The sequence below is a fragment of the Mixophyes fleayi genome, chromosome 7 (assembly GCF_038048845.1).
Source record: "Mixophyes fleayi isolate aMixFle1 chromosome 7, aMixFle1.hap1, whole genome shotgun sequence".
NCBI classification, from domain to species: domain Eukaryota; kingdom Metazoa; phylum Chordata; class Amphibia; order Anura; family Limnodynastidae; genus Mixophyes; species Mixophyes fleayi.
Window position 1 is genome coordinate 77,278,351 of NC_134408.1, and position 22,579 is coordinate 77,300,929.

At 43.6% G+C, this 22,579-nt stretch overlaps 1 protein-coding gene across 13 annotated transcripts in view; it reads left to right on the top strand.

Moving 5' to 3' along the window:
- NAB1 (NGFI-A binding protein 1) overlaps positions 1–22,579 on the top strand; it is a 613,281-nt gene that overhangs the window by 400,078 nt on the left and 190,624 nt on the right. For 7 of the 13 annotated variants that reach the window (XM_075180002.1, XM_075180003.1, XM_075180005.1 and 4 more), the window contains exon 7: positions 10,245–10,391. In XM_075180002.1, the coding sequence (XP_075036103.1) occupies positions 10,245–10,391 (147 nt within the window). Of the gene's footprint in view, positions 1–10,244; positions 10,392–18,991; positions 20,899–22,579 lie in introns of those variants that run through there. The other 6 variants (XM_075179996.1, XM_075180001.1, XR_012678255.1 and 3 more) reach the window with 5 other exon arrangements.

Genomic DNA, 22,579 nt, shown 5'->3' on the forward strand with positions numbered 1-22,579 from the left:
TGAACAGGTGTGATAAATGGCACGAAAGTCCACAGAGCAACAGGTTCCATGTAATGGCAGGTACAGTTAATTAGCAGGGACAAGAATAATGAGTTACCCCAGTCCAGGAGGCACAAGGCTGTCCAGGGAAGCATACAAAACGGAGTACAGTGACCAAGCAGAGATCAGGGCAACAAGAGTTCTATCAAAATACAATAGCCAGGCAGTGGTCCAGGTCACAAGCAAATAAGCATAGTCCAGTAATCAAGCAGAGGTCAGGGCAACAGGCAAACAAGCAGGGTCCGGTAATCAGGCAGAGGGTCACAATAGGAGATCAAAAGGCATGCAAAGCAGAACAGAAACAGGGATAAACAGGAAACCAGCAGCAGCCAGGTAAAACGATGAACTGCACAGAGCACAGATTGAGGCAGGTATTTGGAGCTGTGAGACAGGTGCAGTTCTAATCAGGCAATTAGATTAACTCCTACAGGCCTGGTGAAAAGTTCAGGAACAGAACAGCAGCACCTCTGGTGGATTTGAAGTACTGCTGCTATATACAAATATAGGCAGAGTCGTAACACTGCTGACATGTGTGTCAGAATGTGTATAAAAAGAGCACTGGTTTGTACTGAAATGTATCCTTATTGTCCCATCTAACCTTCTGATCACTGGTACCTTAAACCAGTGTTTACTGTCCCTGTAAGGACACTTGAGCTTATAAACATAATTTTGCTTCAAATCCTGTGACTGCTTCCCTGCTTTAATTTCTGTGACCTGCAGATTAGACCCAAATCTAATCCATTCTGAGGTTGAATCAATGCTCTGCCTGCTACCCAGCAGCTCTGGCCAGTGTGATAGGCCAGGGAGGATCTATCCACAGCACCCTGATCTACCGGAAGTGGTCCGGGTACCAGCCCAGGTGCCCAGTGAGGGGTACACTAGCAGCGACAGTTACCGAGAAGGAAGCGGTTCTATGTGCCGATGTAGAAGCCCAGTGGTGGCAGCATTGTAAGCCCCTCCTACTGTGGTTAAAGGGTGTAATTTAGGAGAAAAAAAGAGGACATGTGTTGCCTTTCTGTACAAGGATCTCAAGCTGTGAAGGGCTCCTTAGAGTCTCTCTCTGTGTCAAAAAACAGGAGAAGGATAGGGCAGACTAACGTAGGCCGTGTACATTCCAATGCACATGCTTGGGCGCATGTCCTGTGTTTGTCATACGTACGCTTGTTTTCACCCATATCATTTGCAAGCACTACAGGGCAAGTGAAAATGATGTCTGATAGTGATGACTGACACAGCATAGTCTTAGAATTATAAATGAGATGTATGTATGCCAGTAACTATCATAGAACAAATGTATGCAACTAGTATAGATGACAAAAAGTGCATTGTATGTATAGTGTGCATTGAAAACATCTTTTTGTACTTAATGTAATATATATATATATATATATATATATATATATATATATATATATATAATAAATAATATATATATATATATATATATATATATATATATATACAAGTTAACCCGTGCATGATACTCATGCATTCTAGTCAAATCAAGCTACTTAAGGTGTTAAAAAGGTTCTTGTCATTCATTTGGGCCATAGCCCAGGCCTCCTCAGGGCAAGAGCGTTACTTCCCGACGTAAGCGCCCCCTTTTTTAACGTGGTTTTGTCCACATGTCACCACCTCATCATTCTTCTCCATCACCTCATCCTTAATTTTCATCGCCACATCTATCCAGATGTCTATCCAGACACAGGGATCTCTCTCAGCGGTCCTGAGTATCACACTCCTCTCACTCTGTCACCCCCGACAACCACCAACCGCTCCCAACTGTCACCCCCGGCAACCACCAACCACTCCCCACTGTCACCCCTGGCAACCACCAACCACTCCCCACTGTCACCCCCGGCAACCACCCCCAACTGTCACTTCTCCTTCAAGAAATATATATATATTTTTTTAAAATCTTTATAAACACTTTTAACAATTATCAAATTAAATTAACAAATTAAAAACATTAGTATACCAAATTTCAACCCTTTCTGAATTTTTTTTCCCACACACACTAAAAATTTAGTAGGTCAGTGTAAAACTCTGCCCAGCAGGTGGCGCTGCAGCTTGGTTTTATTTTTTCCACACACAGACAGACTAACACACGCCACTAGACATTTATATTATATACAGGGCCGGATTAACCATAGGGCTAACTGGGCTACAGCCCAGGGGCCTATGGCATCCAGGGGGCCATTGAAAGTGCTCAGCAGCAGTATTGATTGGTCGGGGGCGCCCCTGGTGCGATCAGTGCTGCTGAGCACTTTCACTGCGGTCCTTCTCCGGCGAGCTGTAGTCTCCTTACTGAGGAGATCTCGTGAGTCTCACTCTCACGAGATCTCCTCAGTAAAGAGCGTACAGCGCGCCAGAGAAGGAGGTAAGTGCCGGGGGAGGGGGGTGGGGGGGGCATGGGCAGCTCGGATCACGGGGGGGCCCTCACGGGGGAATGGAGGCTCCCTTAGCCCAGGGGCCTCCATTCCCTTAATCCGGCCCTGTATATATATATATATATATATGAATATTAATGTTTATATAAATTATTACAAGTTATTTTATTTTATGAGTTCTGATGTGAGTTTTTATTATATTTGTACATATTACACATGTGTGCAAGTACTGTTTTTTGACAGAGTGTACTTCCACCCAGGTTAAAATTGAAACGTATCTTGAGATATGCTTAGATTTGAATTTGTCCGTAAATACTCTCAAATTGCATTCTCTTTCTTTTAAAACGTAACTTGCGTGCAAGATGCATTCAGGCATGAATCAGGCGCTAAGAATTCAACAATTTTCTTGAAAAGTTTGTGACGGTATACTCTGGCCTCAGCTTCTGCTGGATCTGCTGAAGCATCTTGTAGCAAGGGTCGAGAAGCAAGAGTGAAATCAGGATCAACTGATCTAATGCCTGCACTACCTCATCACCCACTTCATCTAGATACTCTTCAGCATACTCTGTGGACAGATTTGAGAAATTCCAGCCATTGTTCCTTTTCATTCCCAGCTCCACCTTCCTAATCTACCCTAGTATGACAAGATTTTCAAAGTTTTGTAGAGGTTTTCTCAATCAGTGTGCCATTCATTTTCAGTTATTTCCTGGGAACTTCTCCTTTGAGAAGATGAAAATGACAATCTTGATTTCTCTATCGTCCTCTATTTAGCCTCAGGCTTGTAGTTATTAAATAAATCTTTTTCTGAACAGGACGGGAATTGTCTGACAGGGTCAAAGACAAATTAGCAACCTGGCAGCTGTCATCTCCTTTGGATGATCTGATTATATGTGTATTAAAGTCATTGCATCACTTACCAATAATCATTGTCTGCTGCAATTTGTTGTGGTTCCAATGCACAATTAGATTTAATAGCAGAATATAGCAGGATGCAAAGAATAACAGTTCAGTAAAATAAGTATAGACTATTACATATGCAGGCGTTCTGGACCCAGCATACAGTCATTCAATCCTGAAATCTGTGGTCAAGAAGACTGTATGCTAGTCCCAGAGCTCAGTATATATGCAGTTGGTGCTACATTGAAAACAGTAGAGATAATTTGGCATGTTTCCATAGGTTTAGGATTCAGGACAGTCCAGTATAATGCAGGTCATAGGTCGATTCAAACAATGCCCTCCAAGCGTGGGAGTCAGCTCTCCAACAGCTGTATACGTGTCTTCCTGCAGTTTAAACTAGAGATGAGCGGGCTCAGATTTCAGTAATCCGAGACCACCCGAACAGTGCGGATTCGACGGGATCCGAGCACTGTTCGGGAACTTCCGGGCGGCAAATGAAGTCAAACCGAGGCTATGACATCCAAGTCTCGTGGCGGATCTCGCGAGACTCGAATGTCATAAATTCACCGCTCGCGGCCGCCATCTTCATTCTGGCTGCGATCACTCGTGAGGGAGGTTGTAGTTAGGGAGCTCCTGTCCTGCTTTTCAGTTTAGTGTTGCTTTGTGCTTTGTCCAGTGCTCTGTTCTGCTGAGTACAGTGGTGCTTTGTCTAGTGCTCTGTCCTGCTGAGTCCAGTGGTGCTGCCTGTGCCCTGTGCTCTGTTCTGCTAAGGGCATTGTTATTTCCAAATTATCCAAAAGTTCTAAAAAAAATGTAAAAAAAATATAACAAAATTATAAAAAAATTATCCAAAAATAATTGAAAAAAAATATAAAAAAAATAGTTAAAAAATACTAGGTACTGCTATTTAAAAGTCAAACTACGTTCACTGTTGCTGCTGTACCCAAAAATACTAGGTACTGCTATTTAAAAGTCAAACTACGTTCACTGTTGCTGCTGTACCAAAAAATACTAGGTACTGCTATTTAAAAGTCAAACTACGTTCACTGTTGCTGCTGTACCAAAAAATACTAGTTACTGCTATTTAAAAGTCAAACTACGTTCACTGTTGCTGCTGTACCCAAAAATACTAGGTACTGCTATTTAAAAGTCAAACTACGTTCACTGTTGCTGCTGTACCCAAAAATACTAGGTACTGCTATTTAAAAGTCAAAGACTGTTCACTGTTGCTGCTGTACCAAAAAAATACTAGGTACTGCTATTTAAAAGTCAAACTACGTTCACTGTTGCTGCTGTACCCAAAAATACTAGGTACTGCTATTTAAAAGTCAAACTACGTTCACTGTTGCTGCTGTACCCAAAAATACTAGGTACTGCTATTTAAAAGTCAAACTACGTTCACTGTTGCTGCTGTACCCAAAAATACTAGGTACTGCTATTTAAAAGTCAAACTACGTTCACTGTTGCTGCTGTACCAAAAAATACTAGGTACTGCTATTTAAAAGTCAAACTACGTTCACTGTTGCTGCTGTACCAAAAAATACTAGTTACTGCTATTTAAAAGTCAAACTACGTTCACTGTTGCTGCTGTACCCAAAAATACTAGGTACTGCTATTTAAAAGTCAAACTACGTTCACTGTTGCTGCTGTACCCAAAAATACTAGGTACTGCTATTTAAAAGTCAAAGACTGTTCACTGTTGCTGCTGTACCAAAAAAATACTAGGTACTGCTATTTAAAAGTCAAACTACGTTCACTGTTGCTGCTGTACCCAAAAATACTAGGTACTGCTATTTAAAAGTCAAACTACGTTCACTGTTGCTGCTGTACCAAAAAATACTAGGTACTGCTATTTAAAAGTCAAACTACGTTCACTGTTGCTGCTGTACCCAAAAATACTAGGTACTGCTATTTAAAAGTCAAACTACTTTCACTGTTGCTGCTGTACCCAAAAATACTAGGTACTGCTATTTAAAAGTCAAACTACGTTCACTGTTGCTGCTGTACCAAAAAAATACTAGGTACTGCTATTTAAAAGTCAAACTACATTCACTGTTGCTGCTGTACCAAAAAATACTAGGTACTGCTATTTAAAAGTCAAACTACGTTCACTGTTGCTGCTGTACCCAAAAATACTAGGTACTGCTATTTAAAAGTCAAACTACGTTCACTGTTGCTGCTGTACCCAAAAATACTAGGTACTGCTATTTAAAAGTCAAAGACTGTTCACTGTTGCTACTGTACCAAAAAAATACTAGGTACTGCTATTTAAAAGTCAAACTACGTTCACTGTTGCTGCTGTACCAAAAAAATACTAGGTACTGCTATTTAAAAGTCAAACTACATTCACTGTTGCTGCTGTACCAAAAAATACTAGGTACTGCTATTTAAAAGTCAAACTACGTTCACTGTTGCTGCTGTACCCAAAAATACTAGGTACTGCTATTTAAAAGTCAAACTACGTTCACTGTTGCTGCTGTACCCAAAAATACTAGGTACTGCTATTTAAAAGTCAAAGACTGTTCACTGTTGCTACTGTACCAAAAAAATACTAGGTACTGCTATTTAAAAGTCAAACTACGTTCACTGTTGCTGCTGTACCCAAAAATACTAGGTACTGCTATTTAAAAGTCAAACTACGTTCACTGTTGCTGCTGTACCCAAAAATACTAGGTACTGCTATTTAAAAGTCAAACTACGTTCACTGTTGCTGCTGTACCAAAAAAATACTAGGTACTGCTATTTAAAATTCAAACTACATTCACTGTTGCTGCTGTACCCAAAAATACTAGGTACTGCTATTTAAAAGTCAAACTACATTCACTGTTGCTGCTGTACCCAAAAATACTAGGTACTGCTATTTAAAAGTCAAACTACGTTCACTGTTGCTGCTGTACCACAAAATACTAGGTACTGCTATTTAAAAGTCAAACTACGTTCACTGTTGCTGCTGTACCCAAAAATACTAGGTACTGCTATTTAAAAGTCAAACTACGTTCACTGTTGCTGCTGTACCAAAAAATAGGTACTGCTGTATAACTCCAGTCCAGTGGTACTCTCCTGTGCCGCAGATAATTTGTAAAGGCTTTGCCGAGTGTGTGTGGTTTAGGGGTACGCTCTCTTGTGCTGCATATATTGAAATACAAAAATTTGGAGGATAAAGTAGGGAAAGATCAAGACCCACTTCCTCCTAATGCTGAAGCTGCTGCCACTAGTCATGACATAGACGATGAAATGCCATCAACGTCGTCTGCCAAGGGCGATGCCCAATCTTCAACACCTGTGGCTGGGGGGAAAAAGCTCAGTTTTCCTAAAAGACCCGCTGGCGGGGATGCTGAGAACATCTGGTCTGGACTGAAGGACCTGCCAACCATTGCAGACATGTCTACTGCAGCTGCATTGGATGCTGTCACAATTGAAAAAATGGTGGAGGATTACTTTGCTGACACCATCCAAGTAGACATGTCAGACAGTTCATATTCTTACTGGCAGGAAAAAAAGGCAGTTTGGAAGCCCCTGTACAAACTGGCTCTATTTTACCTGAGTTGTCCCCCCTCCAGTGATTACTCGGAAAGAGTTTTTAGTGCAGCGGGGAACCTGGTCAGTGAGCGGCAAAGGAGGTTGCTTCCGCAAAACGTAGAAAAAATGATGTTCATAAAAATGAATTATCAATTCCTCAATCAAGTACAGCACTGGCCTCCAGATACTACAGAGGGACCTGTGGTTGTGGAGTCCAGCGGGGACGAAATGATAATGTGTGAGGATGAGGAAGTACACACTGAAGGGGGCCAGGAATCAGAGGATGAGGATGAGGACGACATCTTGCCTCAGTAGAGCAGTTTAGTTTGTACAGGGAGAGATGAATAGCTTTTTTTGTGTGGGGGCCCAAACAAACCAATCATTTCAGCCACAGTAGTTTGGTAGGCCCTGTCGCTGAAATGATTGGTTTGTTAAAGTGCGCATGTCCTATTTCAACAACATAAGGGTGGGTGGGAGGGCCCAAGGACAATTCCATCTTGCAACTCTTTTTTTGGCATTATGTGCTCTTTGGGGCCTAGTTCTATCTCCATCAGAGATAGTCCTGCAGGCCATGTCACCGGCACAGCTATGTTGGTGTTATGCAGTGTTCGCCATCTGTGCAGTGGAATTTAGACCAGTTGGAGGAGGTATTGTGGCCCCGGTACCAAATTGGGTACCGGGGCCACTCCACTACGCAGTCCAGTTAGCTGCGTATCAGATATTAAAATACGTTCATTGTTGCTGCCAAATCCAAAAATTATTAAAATGCCCTGTCATCATCGAAAACAAGAGGTAATGACGCGCTAGAACTCCATCCTCTGTATGCTGCAGAGGATGGAGGAGCAGCCATCTGTGCAGTGGTATTCAGACCAGTTGGAGGAGGTATTGTGGCCCCGGTACCAAATTGGGTACCGGGGCCACTCCACTACGCAGTCCAGATAGCTGCGTATCAGATATTAAACTACGTTCAGTGTTGCTGCCAAATCCAAAAATAATTAAAATGCCCTGTCATCATCGAAAACAAGAGCTAATGACGCGCTAGAACTCCATCCTCTATATGCTGCAGAGGATGGAGGAGCAGAAAAAGGCCATTCAAGCCTACACAGCCACCTACGATGGGCCACGTGTTTGTGCCGCCCACTTGTGTTGCTTAGCTTAGACATCCAGCTACCTCGGTGCAACGTTTTGGACTAAAAACAATATTGTGAAGTGTTCTGAATAGACTGGAAATTAGTGGAAATGATTGTTATTGAATGTTATTGAGGTTAATAATAGCGTAGGAGTGAAAAAAAAACAAAAAACTGGATTTTAGCACTTTTTATGCTTTTTTAAAAATAAATCAGAACCCAAAACCTCAATCTAATCAGAACCCAAAACACAAAACACTAAAAGTGGCCGGTGCACACCCCTAGTTTAAACTGGTCTATTTGCATTACACACACAATACCATTCTGATCATTACTTCCCTATTATCCATAACTCGCATACGCAAGGTGCGATCTCTTAGCCAACAGGAACGGATCTCTGAGGATAAATAGGTGATTAGAATGATACCAATCATGATATGTTTCCTGTATCCTGAACCTTCAATCTCAATAAAGTGCTTTTAGCAGTATTATATTTAACTATAAATCCTACTAAATCTGACTATAAACGACTGTGTGTTGGACCTGTTCTAAGGTGAACTATTTACAAGAGAATGTGTGAGTGTATGTGTGCGTTATTTATCCGCGCGATTGTGTCATAACACGTGGCGTACTAATCGCAATCGCACGGTAAAACGACAATCAATTTGATTTACTTCATCCAATTATTTGACTTCGACATGTGCACCAAGGTTTATATTCCAAGAGAAGAAACTTTCGGGTCAAACTGTCATTAGGCTGGTAGACACCTATGTTGCTCGTACATATCCGCCCATCTCCTGAGGAATGGGACAGGTGGATTAAGAATAGCTTATGTCTATATTGTAGAGAACCAAATCATCTGATTGAAGTATATCCTAAGGTTAAAAATTGAAAGAGCCTTCTTCTACTAACCTTGGGCCTGACTCATTAAGGATCTTAACTTAAGAAACTTCTTATTTCAGTCTCCTGTACAAAACCATGTTACAATGCAAGGGGTGCAAATTAGTATTCTGTTTTGCACATAAGATAAATACTGACTGTTTTTTCATGTAGCACAAAAATATCAACTTTAAATTTCAGTGTACAAATAAGCTATCAAGTATTTGTGGGCTACATGAAAAAACCGTCAGTATTTAACTTATGTGCAAAACAGAATACTAATTTGCACCCCTTGCATTGTAACATGGTTTTGTCCAGGAGACTGAAATAAGAAGTTTCTCAAGTTAAGATCCTTAATGAATCAGGCCCCTTAACTGGAATTATGTCAGTCTATTTACTATTTGGAGCACACAGAAAAAGATCCTGATTAACCTAATTTTATGCTACCCACGCCCGAGACAAGAATTCTAATGTGATGTTGGTGTTTACCCGGGAGCATTACAAGGAGGTATGGGATTTGTTGAGTGCTCCAATAAGGTTTTGGCCCCTGTGGTGCGTTTTAAGTGTAGTTTGTATGCGGAGTGTAATTATACCAGCACTGAGCCACCAGAAGAGGTATGCAGGCAGGAGAAGTGGTATGCGGTCACAGGGACAAGGCAGGAATATTATAGCAAAGGCAATCCTAATAGTAATAAGCCCGGAAGCAGAATATCACAGGCAATTCACCAATGCACCAAACAAAGATTCATGCTTTGGCACCCTAGATGTGTGCAGAGCGGCTTAAATACTGTACGCACAGGGGATGTGGAGGGGGCCTGGATGATCATGTGACCACAGTATTAAAAGATTGGCCCTGATGCATGTCCATGATGGCTCCCAGAAGCAGTCTCCATCACTTAGAATAACACTGCAAAAAAGAAAAACAATAGTGCTCCGGACTCTAGTAGGCACTTGATCTCTCAGAGCCACATGACACTTTCTGCTGGGGAATGCCATGCAGGTCTCCACCTTCCTGGATTCTGGGGCAGCTAAGAATTTTATTGCTTTTTCCTTTGTTTCTAAGTAAGACATTGCAACTCAGTATTTTGGTTAACTAGTTTGTATCATGGCCATCAATAACAGTACAATTTTGGTGACACTATGTTCCGGAGAACCTCTCGTATCGGAAATCCAAGTGCAGAGTGCTGTCACGCTAGACTGATCTTATAAACTGCTTGATATATGTGTGGTTTCCTTGTCATTTACAGTGCATTTCAGATATTAAATTAATATACATTATATATTATAATATATTAGCATGCTTCTGTTACCTTTCTAACTAATAACACGTTAAGTTTACTATCAACTATAGCAATATAAAATGAAATTATCTTTTAATTGCCTTTCTTTATAGGTGAGAAAGCACAGAACTTACAATTGTCAAATGATCAGTGTCAGCCACAGCAGGTAGCATTAGATGGAGAACAAAACATGGGCAAACAACTGTGCAATGAATTCGGCAAACTTTACTACAACAGTGAGACAAACTCTCAGACTTCAGGTAAGAACCTGCTCATTTACTTTTAATGTTGAATAAGGTAGTTTTTGTGTTGAAGAATAAGTATTAGCATGTTTTAAAGAGAAATTTTTTGTCTTTACCAATAACCCAACGATCGTAGGAATACAAGCGGGTGTATCTGACTACAAAATCTCCATGTACGCAGACGATATTTTACTGACAATCACCAATCCTCTCACTTCCCTTCCCTCTTTACAGAATGAACTAAACAACTACGGAGCAGTCTCTAACTTTTAAATCAATATGGATAAATCTGAAATCCTCCCTCTCAATGTATCCCCTTGACTATTCGACTCCCTTAATCGTCAATCAACTTTTAGATGGCAACTGGATAGGCTTAAATACCTAGGAATCTATTTAAGGGGTCAATATAGTCAACTGTATGCTGCTAACTTCCCTCGGCTTTTGAACTCACTTAAACGGGATCTCGAGAAATGGGATAGCCTGTACATCTCGTGGCTGGGCTGCATTACGGCAGTAAAAATTAATTTATGCCATAGATTCTTTACTTATTTCAGGCGCTACCTATACGAGTTTCATCACTTGCACTAAAGACCCTGCAGAAGCAAATTGCTCGGTTTATCTGGGTAGGAAACCGACCCCGCATACAAGCCCTTATGCACCTTCTCTCACCCTATACCCTCTTACGGATATCGATCAAACACCGGCCGCCACTCTCCTCACTTCCAGTCACTTTTTGCTTTTCACTCCAGAAATGGGACTACTATACCTGAACATTTCACCTGTTAGCACATCATGAAATTATGTTTCCACTGTGGAACAACCCAGCCTTCACCCCTGGACAACAACTATCCTTTTCTCAGCTCTGGTCCTCATGTGGATTCAGGTTCTTGACAGACATAGCCCCTTTGCGTATTTTCCCGAATTTGTGGACCTTCAATGACGACACGACATTCCTCACAACAGCTTTTACCAATACCTCCAGCTGAGACATTTGTATCATTCAATTCCAGCATTTAAAACTATTTATCAACTTACACCTTTAGAATCCTTCTGTGAAAGCAAATCCCCCCCTACTGGTTTAATCTCGACATTTACATCCTTCTGGTGGCATTTCATCAACCTACAAAGATCGATATGAGCTTAAGTGGAGGAAGACCTTGGAGAGGTGTTAGAGGTGGAGGAATGGGCCTGGATTAGAGCACGTGTCGCCAAGAGCTCTATATGTGTGAAGACCAAGGAGAATGCATATAAGTTACTTTATAGATGGTACTTGGTCCCCACCCGTCTAAAAGCCATTTATCCTCTAACTTATGCTGGAGGGCCTCTGGACAAGAGGGTTCTTTCCATCACATATGGTGGTTGTCACGATTCAGGAGTATTTCTTACTGGTTTTGGCTCTACTCACCAAAGAGGCGCGGAGTCTAACGTGTTCCAGGTCTTCACCAGGAACCCCAGCAAGGAAGTATGGGCTTAGCTGCGGGAACACGCAGGTCGCGGTCCTCAGAGGGAGCAACCAGTGAAGCGATTGGATGGAAGCGGTGTCAGGCAAGCCGGGTCAGAACCGAGAGATGCCACAGGGGAAATCCAATGTCCGTAGTTAGGAGAAAGCCGGGTCAGGTATCAGAAGCGCAGAAGAATGGTCACACTAGCCGAGGTCAATTCACAGGGAGCACAGAATAGGAATGGTCAGAACAAGCCGGGTAATACACAGGAGTCACAGATATACCTACGTATACCGCCGGATACTGAGGATCGCGTCCCGTTGCTAGGCAACGGGACGCGCAGCTGCCGGGAACCGGAAGTGAAGGCCGGTTGCCTAGCCTATTGTTGGAAGAGAGCGCCCATCCCTGTGCGGAGGAAGAGACACAGGGACGGCGCGTGACAGTACCTCCTCTCTCTATTTGTCGGATTGATCTCTCTTTGAGAAATTGTTTTAATAGACGTGATGCGTGGAGATCCTCCTTATTCACCCAGGATCTCTCTTCTGGCCCGAAACCTTTCCAGTGAAACAAGAACTGATGCCGTCTGTGAAGGATACGGAAATCCAAGATGCGACTGACTTCAAATTCTTCGCCTACAGCTGTCTGAATAGGAGCAGGAGGACGGGGTGAGCGATAAAACTTATTAAGGATTAATGGTTTGAGGAGAGACACATGAAACACATTGTGAATCCTTAGAGAGGGACGCAGCCGGAGTCTATACGTTACCGGGTTGATAACATGTGTGATAGGGAAAGGGCCAATATAACGTGGAGCCAATTTCTGAGAGGGTACTAGGAGTTTGAGGTTGCGAGTAGACAACCAAACCTTGTCATGGATCTGAAGTAAGGGAATATTTCTTCTATGACGATCAGCAGCTTGCTTATAACGTTGGGAAGTCTCCTGAAGCTTGTTTTTATTTTTTTACCAAATGCGAGAGAAGTCCCGAGTTAGAGTATCAGCAGCAGGAACTGGAGATGGAATATGACTGGAGAAGTTAGGGAGGGTGGGCTGGGTTCCATAAACGACATAGAAGGGAGAGAAACCTGAGGATTCGTGATGATGAAAGTTATGCACGAATTCTGCCCAGGGTAGGAGACTAGACCATTTGGATTGGTTCTCTGATAAAAAACATCATAGAAAGACCTTCAGGTCTTGGTTAACGCGCTCTGTCTGGCCATTGGTTTGAGGATGATAGCCAGAAGAATATTTGAGTTCAGAACCGAGTATCTTGCAAAAGGTCTTCCAGAACTGTGACACGAATTGGACTCCACGATCCGAGATGATTTCATGAGGACAGCCATGGAGCCTAAAGATCTCTTTGAAGATAGTAACCAATTGAGATGCAGAAGGAAGAGCAACCAGGGGCACGAAATGGGCCATCTTAGAGAATCTGTCCACCACAACCCAGATAGTAGTAAACCCGTCGCTAGTAGGGAGATCGGTGATGAAATCCATCGATATGCTTTGCCATGGAAGATCAGGAATAGGAAGTGGTTGCAAAAGACCAGAAGGTGCTGACCTCGGATTCTTACAACGAGCACAAGTTGCACAGGAAGCCACAAATTTTCGAACATCGGAATATAAGGTTGGCCACCAGAATCGTTCCCGTAGAAGTTCATATGTCTTCTTGACACCAGCATGTCCAGATAGTTTGGAGGAGAGTGCCCACCGTAGAGCTTTGGGTCGTAAATTCGTTTCCAAGTAGGAACAACCTCTGGGGGGTGTTCTAGCAGAGGCCCCGGTAAGGGCAATGATACTGGTGGGAGAGATGATGGGAAGAGGCTCCGAGGGAGAACATAGGTCAGATTTGTCGAATGAACGAGAGAGAGCATCTGCCCGCACATTTTTGGAACCAGGATAGTATGTCAGGACTAGATTAAAACGAGAGAAGAAGGATGCCCATCGTGCCTGACGTGGGTTAAGACACCGTGCTTCACTAATGTAGAGCAGATTTTTGTGGTCCGTAAAGACTGTCACAGGATGGCGGGAGCCCTCCAGAAGATGGCGCCACTCCTCCCGGGCAGATTTGATCGCGAGGAGCTCCGTGTCGCCAATGCCGTAATTCTTCCCATGACTAAGAATTTTTTTAGAGAAGAACCCACAGGGGAGATGCGTACTAAGTCCGGATTTCTGGAACAGGACTGCCCCTATACCAACAGCGGATGCATCCACTTCAAGAGAAAAGGGTTTTAGTTGGTCCGGTTGTGAGAGAACGGGGGCAGACGTAAAGGCTAGTTTCAGCCGGTCGAAGGCCTCTAAGGCGTCAGGAGGCCAATTTTTTGGATCAGCCGATTTTCGAGTCAGGGCAGTTTTTGAAGCGATTACAGAGGAAAAGTTCTTGATGAACCGCCTGTAGTAGTTGGTAAACACAATAAATCTTTGGATGGCTTTGGTGCCCTGGGGACGAGGCCAACTAGCAACGGCTGATACCTTTTGTGGATCCATGTGCAATCCAGAGCCTGAAACGATGTATCCAAGAAAAGGGATCTGTTTGACCTCAAAGGTACATTTTTCTAGTTTGCAGTACAGTTGGTGGGTGCGTAAACGTGATAAGACCTCCTTCACATGACCCCGATGGGAAATTATATCTTGTGAGAATATTAGGATATCGTCCAAATAGACAACAACAAAACGATATAAGACGTCTTGGAAGACCTCGTTGACAAAGGACTGGAAGACTGCGGGGGCGTTACAAAGCCCAAAGGGCATCACAAGGTATTCGAAGTGTCCGTCTCGCGTATTGAACGCAGTCTTCCATTCGTCTCCTTGACGAATACGCACAAGATTGTAGGCCCCTCGTAAGTCCAGTTTGGAAAAGACTTGAGCTCCGCTGATTTTATCAAACAGATCGGTAATGAGGGGTAATGGATAGCGGTTCTTGATGGTAATTTTGTTCAGTTGTCGATAATCGATACAGGGGCGAAGGCCCCCATCCTTCTTTTTAACGAAGAAGAATCCTGCGCCAGCTGGGGACGAAGATTTTCGGATGAATCCCCGGGATAAATTCTCGGAAATGTATTGTGACATGGCTTGACTCTCAGGTAAATATAAGAGATAAGTCCTGCCACGGGGAATCTGTTTGCCCGGAATCAGTTCAATCGGGCAATCCCAAGGGCGATGAGGCAGCAGGATCTCCGATCTCTTCTTGGAAAAGACGTCTTTGAAGGCCTGATAGGCCAACGGAAGGGTAGCCTCTTCTGGAATGGTGCGAGTTAAACAGACTTGTGGACGAGGGGAGGAGAAGCACTTGTTATGACAATGTGGACCCCAGGAGATAACTTCAGCTCGGACCCAGTTGAGTTGAGGAGAATGGGTTCGAAGCCAAGAAAGGCCCAGAATTAGAGGATTCACAGATTGTGGTAACACAAGGAATTGGATCCACTCTTGATGTAAGGATCCTACCAATAGCTGAACCGCACTCGTAATGCTGGAGATGATACCGTTGCTGACGCGGTTACCATCCACGGCTGTGAGTGTGAGCAGTTGAGGCAGATCTTGAATGGGAAATCGGAGCTGTGAGGCAAGAGAGGCCGAGATGAAATTCCCTGCGGCACCGGAATCCACGAAGGCAAGGGTTTGCTGGAGTCCTTTAGTGGTCATAAGCTGGATGGGCATCAGGAACTCGGGATTAGAGGAAGAATAGGGAGTGGTAACGGCAACTCCTAGGGCGGCCTCCCTTTTACCGTCTAGGAGGAGGCGTTTCCCGGTCTCTTAGAGCAAAGACTTAATACATGACCAGCCTCTCCACAGTATAAACATAATTTCTGCTTGAACCGTCTCTCGCGTTCTTCAGGCGTCAATCTTGAATAGCCAAGCTGCATAGGCTCTTCCGTGGAAGATAGGGGATTTTGAAATTGGGGGGCCAGTCGAGGAGTACGTCTAGTAAAGGATCTCTCTGAAGTTCTCTCCCTGAAGCGAAGATCGACCTTGATACATAGAGAAATAAGAGAGTCCAGTTCCGAGGGGAGTTCTCTAGTGACAAGTTCATCTTTGATTCGGTCAGTAAGACCCTGCCAGAAGGTGGCATTGAGGGCCTCATTATTCCACCGAAGCTCAGAAGATAGGGTGCGGAATTGTACCGCATATTGGCCGACAGACATGGAACCTTGCCGGAGATTTAGGAGACTGGAAGCAGCAGACAAAACCCGACCTGGTTCATCGAAAACTCTTTGGAACATGTCAATAAAAGTAGCCGAACTCTCCAGCAAAGGGTCATTGCGCTCCCATAGCGGTGAAGCCCAGGCCAAGGCTTGCCCACTGAGAAGAGATATTATAAAGGGCTCCTTGGTACACTCAGACGAGAAGGCTGAAGAGTTGCACTCAAAAAGGATGGCGCACTGGTTGAGGAACCCTCTGCACCTCTTTGGATCTCCGTCATACTTCTCCGGAGCAGGAATTCTAAGCCCGGTAGACGAAGTCAGGGAGGAAGATGGAGCTACTGCGGCCGCAGCAGAGAGAGAGGGAGCAATGGAGGGTTCGGTCGGAGGAGGTTGGACCGCCTGCAAGGTGTCTAGCCGTGACATAATTCCTTGGACACACTGGAGTAAACGAGCTTGGTCCGCCTCCTGCTGTTCCACTCGGCAGCCCAGATGGATGAGGAGATCCCGGGCTGAGGGCTCACCTGTTCCATCTGATGTCATGGCCAGAGTATACTGTCACGATTCAGGAGTATTTCTTACTGGTTTTGGCACTACTCACCAAAGAGACGAGGAGTCTAACGTGTTCCAGGTCTTCACCAGGAACCCCCGCAAGGAAGTATGGGCTTAGCTGCGGGAACACGCAGGTCGCGGTCCTCAGAGGGAGCAACCAGTGAAGCGATTGGATGGAAGCGGTGTCAGGCAAGCCGGGTCAGAACCAAGAGATCAGTAGATGCCACAGGGGAAATCCAATGTCCGTAGTTAGGAGAAAGCCGGGTCAGGTATCTGAAGCGCAGAAGAATGGTCACACAAGCCGAGGTCAATTCACAGGCAGCACAGAATAGGAATGGTCAGGAACAAGCCGGGTAATACACAGGAGTCACAGATATAAAGTCACAGGAATGCTGGAGCAAGGATATGACCTAATACTCTGGCACTCATCATGTGCCAGAGTCTGCTTTATATATGGGACACAGGGGGCAGGACTACCTACGACGGTGGTGATGCTGAACACCACCCCTGGATACTGAGGCAACGGGACGCGCAGCTGCTGGGAACCGGCTGTCTATTGTTGGAAGAGAGCGCCCGTCCCTGTGCGGAGGAAGAGACACAGGGACGGCGCGTGACAGTGGTCATGCCCTAGGATGGTGGTATTCTGGCAAAAAGTCCATAATCTAATTCATAGAGTCACCACTCTACAAATTCCCCCCTGTCCTTCCTGCACACTTCTACATAAAATTGACCCAGACATTGACAAACATACAGCAGCACTCGTGGGCCATATTCTTAATGCCACTAAGTGTGCAGTGGCAGCAAATTGGAAAAAATCTGAACCCCCTACTTTAACTGAAATCATTAACAGAATATGGCAGACTTATCGTTGTGAGCATATCACAAGTATAATAAATGATCAGCCGATTAAGTTCCGAAATATCTGGCAACCTTGGCTTGCCATCTACGGAACAGATCAACCAAGGACCAATTAAAATAGAGAACGATATTGTGACTTCGGTTGAAAATGGTATACTGAATATTTGGCAGACAACAGGATGCCGGGCTGAGCTTCCATCCCCTTCTCCCCCCCTCCTTTTCCCCTTTTTTCTTCTCTCTCTCTCTTCTTTTTTTCCATCCTCTTCTTCTCTCTCTCTCTTCTTTTTTTTCCATCCTCTTCTGTTATTTAGCATTATAACAATGTTTTTATTAGTTTACTTTTATTAACAAATTGCTTGATTTACAGTCTAACCTGTATATTGTTAAAACTGAAAAAATCTCAATAAAATAAACTTTAAAAAAAACCAAAAAAAACTCCACTAAGTACTGCTTCTTATGTATCTGATGAATCCGGAGGTAAACGCCTACTCTTCTTATGTCACTATGATCTCTGCCCATTCCCAACCCTTTCCCCGTCCTTTTTTCTTAAGAGGTCGGAGAGCTGCTTAAGTGCAGTCTTAACTTAAGACCGTGACTGATTTAAGTGATGGATTTTCTTACTTATCTTCCTGTTCTGGGCATGTGCAGAGTGTATTTCCATGTGATCCGCTCAAAATCGGCAGATAAGACTGCTAATGAATCAGGCCCTGTGTGTATGTGTGTTTGTGTATATATTGATCAGCCACCAGCCTAATATTTTGTACATCCCGCTCGTCCCACCAAACCAGCTCTGACCCATCGAGACATGGAATCCACAACACCTCTAAAGGTGTCCTGTGGTATCTGGCACCAAGATGTTATCATCAGAACCTTTAATTCCTGTAAGTTGTGAGGTGGTGTTTTGGACTTGTTTTATCAGCACATACCACAGATGCGCAATTGGATTGAGATTTGAGGAATTTGGAGGCCAAGTCAACACCTTGAACTCTTTGGGCCTGAGGCATTATGGGATGTATGTCAATTTTCAGCGCGTACCATACGCAAAAGTGTTGTACACATGCTCAGCAGTCGAGCGAACACACTTTTCCGAAAGCGAATGCTCTACAGGTGTGAACGCAATTGGCATTTGCAACGTCCTACGACTTTGGGGCGTGAACAGGGTGGTAATGGGGCGTGGTGCCGTAGTCAATTCACAATGAGGGCGTTCCCGTGTACTGACGTCAAAGTCAGACTTGTGCGAACGCATTCAATCGCGTGCTTGGCGGCGTATTCTATGCATCTGCTTGGGGTCTAGTTTATCTATCATTGCTGAACCACTAACACACAGAAATTGGCCTAAGGATCGCCATGTGATCGTGACGTATGCTGACTTTCACCTGCATACTCTCTGCCAATTAAACAATGCTATAAAGCTCTGAGTACATCATGTGCCCTGTTCACTGCTGACTGATTTACTGGTATGTTTGCTTTATATATTTTAAACTATTACTAGGGTTTATTTGGCTTATTATTTTTGAAAGTGTCTGTTTACTGCTAGCCTATTGTTTATCATTTTATTATATTTTGGGGGGTCTTTCCCCCTGAGATTTGTATTTTTTTGGGTGTAATACTTTACTAGTATTTTCTTTAGTTTTCCAGTGACATTTGTGGGTCACAGCACATTAACAGAACAGGATAACCCTTCATTTTGTGGTAAGTAACATGGGCATTGGTCTGCAACCAGACATAGCATATAAGGAGAAGGAATAATTGCACTTTATTTTTTCTTATTTAGTCTTCCATTGACATTTGTGGGTCACAGCACAGGATAACCCTCCATTTTGTGGTAAGTAACATGGGCCTAGGTCTGCAACCTAACATACCATATAAGGAGAAGGAATAATTTCTTATCCCCCGCCCCCCCGAGACATATGTATGTGTCTTTTTTTTTTAGGGTTTCTTCTTGCTATGTTTAATGCCTACTTATGTGTCACAATGGTAAATTTTGTTCTTGGTTTTGTGCAAAACATTTCCAAAACTATAAAGTAATTAATTTTTTTTAACATCCTTCTCTTTCAAATATAGCGTTTCTTGGAAAGGGCCAAGGCACATGTGGCAGCACAGGAGGGCAACCAGCGTTGACGCCTCAAAAATCAGCAACTAGTCCATCGTCGCCGGCCCAGGGATCGTGTCTTCAGGCCACGTGTCAGCCTCTTTGGGATGTCTGATGCTGAGGTGGTGCTTCGTTACCAGCTCCCGCCTTGTGTCATCCTGGACACCCTGCGCATTGTGCAGTGGGACCTGGAGCCAAAGCACAACATCCCAACAGCAATACCACCATTGACCAAACTGTTGGCAGTATTGCACTTTTGTACCACAGGGTCTTTTCAGACCACTGTGGGAGTCGCTTCAGGGATGTCCCAGAAGTCCTTCAGTCGTGTGCTGAAGGTTGTTCTGGGGGCGTTCCTGTCGCGGCTCAGGCAATTCATACATCTGCCACTCGATGAGGAGTCCCTTGTGCAGATCAAACGGCAGTTTTCCAACATAGCCGGTTTCCCGCACGTTATAGGGACAGTAGATGGGACTTATGTAGCCTTGGTCCCCTCCGGTGGGAATGCTGCCAATTTTTTGAATTGCAAGCATTTCCACTCAATAAACGTCCAAGCTATATGTGACGCGTATCTCCAGATTCATGACCTGGTAGCTATGTGGCCAAGGAGTACACATGACTCCTTTGCCTTCCGGCAATCAGGGATGTGGCAAAGATTGCAACTGAGGCAAGGTGGTGCAAGGCCGAATGGTGAAGCGTGGCTATTAGGTACTGTTTTTTTCTTTTCAATAAATGTCATATATGTAGTACTTTAAAGTGGAAATATTAATGTCTTAAGTTTGATAGCTAAGTAGACCTATTACAAAGGAGCATTGCAATATCATTCCCAGGTACATTCAATTGGGATGTTTACCTGAAAATCCTACCTGGACAGCTCCCCATATCAAAAGCTTTTCAAAAGATTAAACCTTGGGTCAAATTACATTGAGTATATTATGTAAGTTTCTCTGAAGTAATATCTGTGTCTAATTGCTTCATTTGCCACTATTTGTCATCCAACATGTTGTCTCTGTTCTTGATGGACCTACAATTATGTCACTCATGTTTTTCCACTTTCTCCTTCTTGTCACCCCTTCTAGGAGATAATGCATACCCTTTTCGCCCTTGGCTCCTCACTATTCTATTGAACCCACGTACGGAGCAGGAGATGGCATACAACTCCGCACATACAGGCACTAGATCGGTTGTGGAGCGGGCATTTGGTCTTTTAAAGGCCAGATTCCATTGCCTAGATCGGTCTGGTGGTGCTCTAATGTACACTCCAACCACTGTGTGTGATATCATTGCTCTGTGTGTGGTGTTCCATAACATCGTCATTAGGAGTGGGATTTTTTGGGTGGAAGAGGCTGAGGTTGCTGGCCAGGAGGTGTTAGATGCTGACCCCAGCCCTTCTGAATCAGTTGATGCTGTCTCCTTTAAACAATATGTCCTGGACACCTACTTTTCTTGTAAGTTTTTTTTTTACTAAAGAAAACATGCATAACTAAGAAGTATGTCATTATAGATTCTATTTACACTGTAAGGAAAAATAAAAACAAACAATTGCTTGGATTTTCGGGGCCTCTTTGCTGGAACAATGGTTGCAGCTGTTCTTGGATGAGTCTGGTTTCTGGTAACCCGCGATGTAGAAGGCAACAGTGGGGAGGAAGCAGAGGCCAGTGGAGCAGCAGTGAGTGAGTGTACAGCAGCCGAAAATTGTGTGTCACGGGTGGCACGAGGTGCACAGGTGTCAGATATGGCAGAAGGGGCAGAGATAGCAGAAGGGGCAGGTGGAGGTAAATGATAGTTGTTTGATGGATTGTAATGTGCATATGGGTCATTGTCAAAATATCAGTTGCTTTGGTAATGATGGTGATGCATTTAAGGTCTTACGGTAAAAACAATAGGACCTTGAGAGGGGAGTTGTTCAAAATGTGAAGACGGGTGCGCACAATAGGGTCTACTTGTGGAACGATAATCAGGTGAGGTGTAGTATGATTGATAGATGGGACTGAGAGATGGAGAGAAAGAAGTAGGAGAAGATCCCTGTGATATGCGTGCTGCAGGATTGGTGATATAGATTGCAATAAGGTCAGTGAGACGTGTAAGGGTATTGTTGATAGAGGTAATGTTTAAGTCCAAAATGTTCTCTATACGGGTGAGGCTACTATAAAGTATGCTCCATACGGGTGAGGGTTGTGGCAATATCTGTGGAATAGTGGTATTTGTCTCTCGAATACTGTGATAGCAAGCGTGCAGTGATTCCCGTTCACTGACTTCTGCTTCCTCAGTCATCTGATGCTCTACCACATCACGTGCCTCTTCCACCAGCTCATCCTCAGAATTTTCTCCAGCTGTATTGGCCCCTACAATGACAAATTGAAAAAACAAAAATTAATACCGTGTTCAGGCAATTATTGTGAATTATTATTGTGCGCATGATGTGAAACGATACATTGTCAACACAATTGTTTACTGTGCTGTGTGTGGTGGTTAAAATATAACCTCTTTACGTCTCACTATATGTAACTGCAAATATATTTGTGTTTAGGATTTGTTACTTAAAAGCCAATTAATTTTTAACAGTAATATATATATATATATATATATATATATATATATATATATATTGTAACAAAAGGAGGCATTTAGCTGGCAATATACAGAGAAAGCAGGGAAGTAGAGTAAAACATTTGTGCAGTAATGCACCTAGAGTGAAGATTTATGTATGAAAAGCAATAGTTTAAATTTGGTTAAACTTACATGATCTGAAATCCTTCCTCTCAGCAAACAGTTGTTCTCCTAAAAATGTCGCCAGGTAAAGACATAGAAGCATATCTGGTGTCCTTTGAGAGACTTGCAAAAAGGGCAAAATGGCCTCCTAAAGATTGGGCTGAGAGACTGGCGCCATATCTGACTGGTGAAGCTCAGCGAGCTTATATGGATCTAGATGAGGAACGGGCCTCTGATTATTTGTGCCTAAAGTCTGAGATATTGGCTCGCGTTGTAGTTTCCGGGCCAGGCCGAGCCCAGCGCTATCACCAATGGCGCTATGATAAAGAAAAACCGGTCAGAGCGCAAGTGGCTGAGCTTTCTAAAATTTTAAAGAAATGGCTGCAGCCTGAGGAGAATTCGCCTTCTCGGATTATT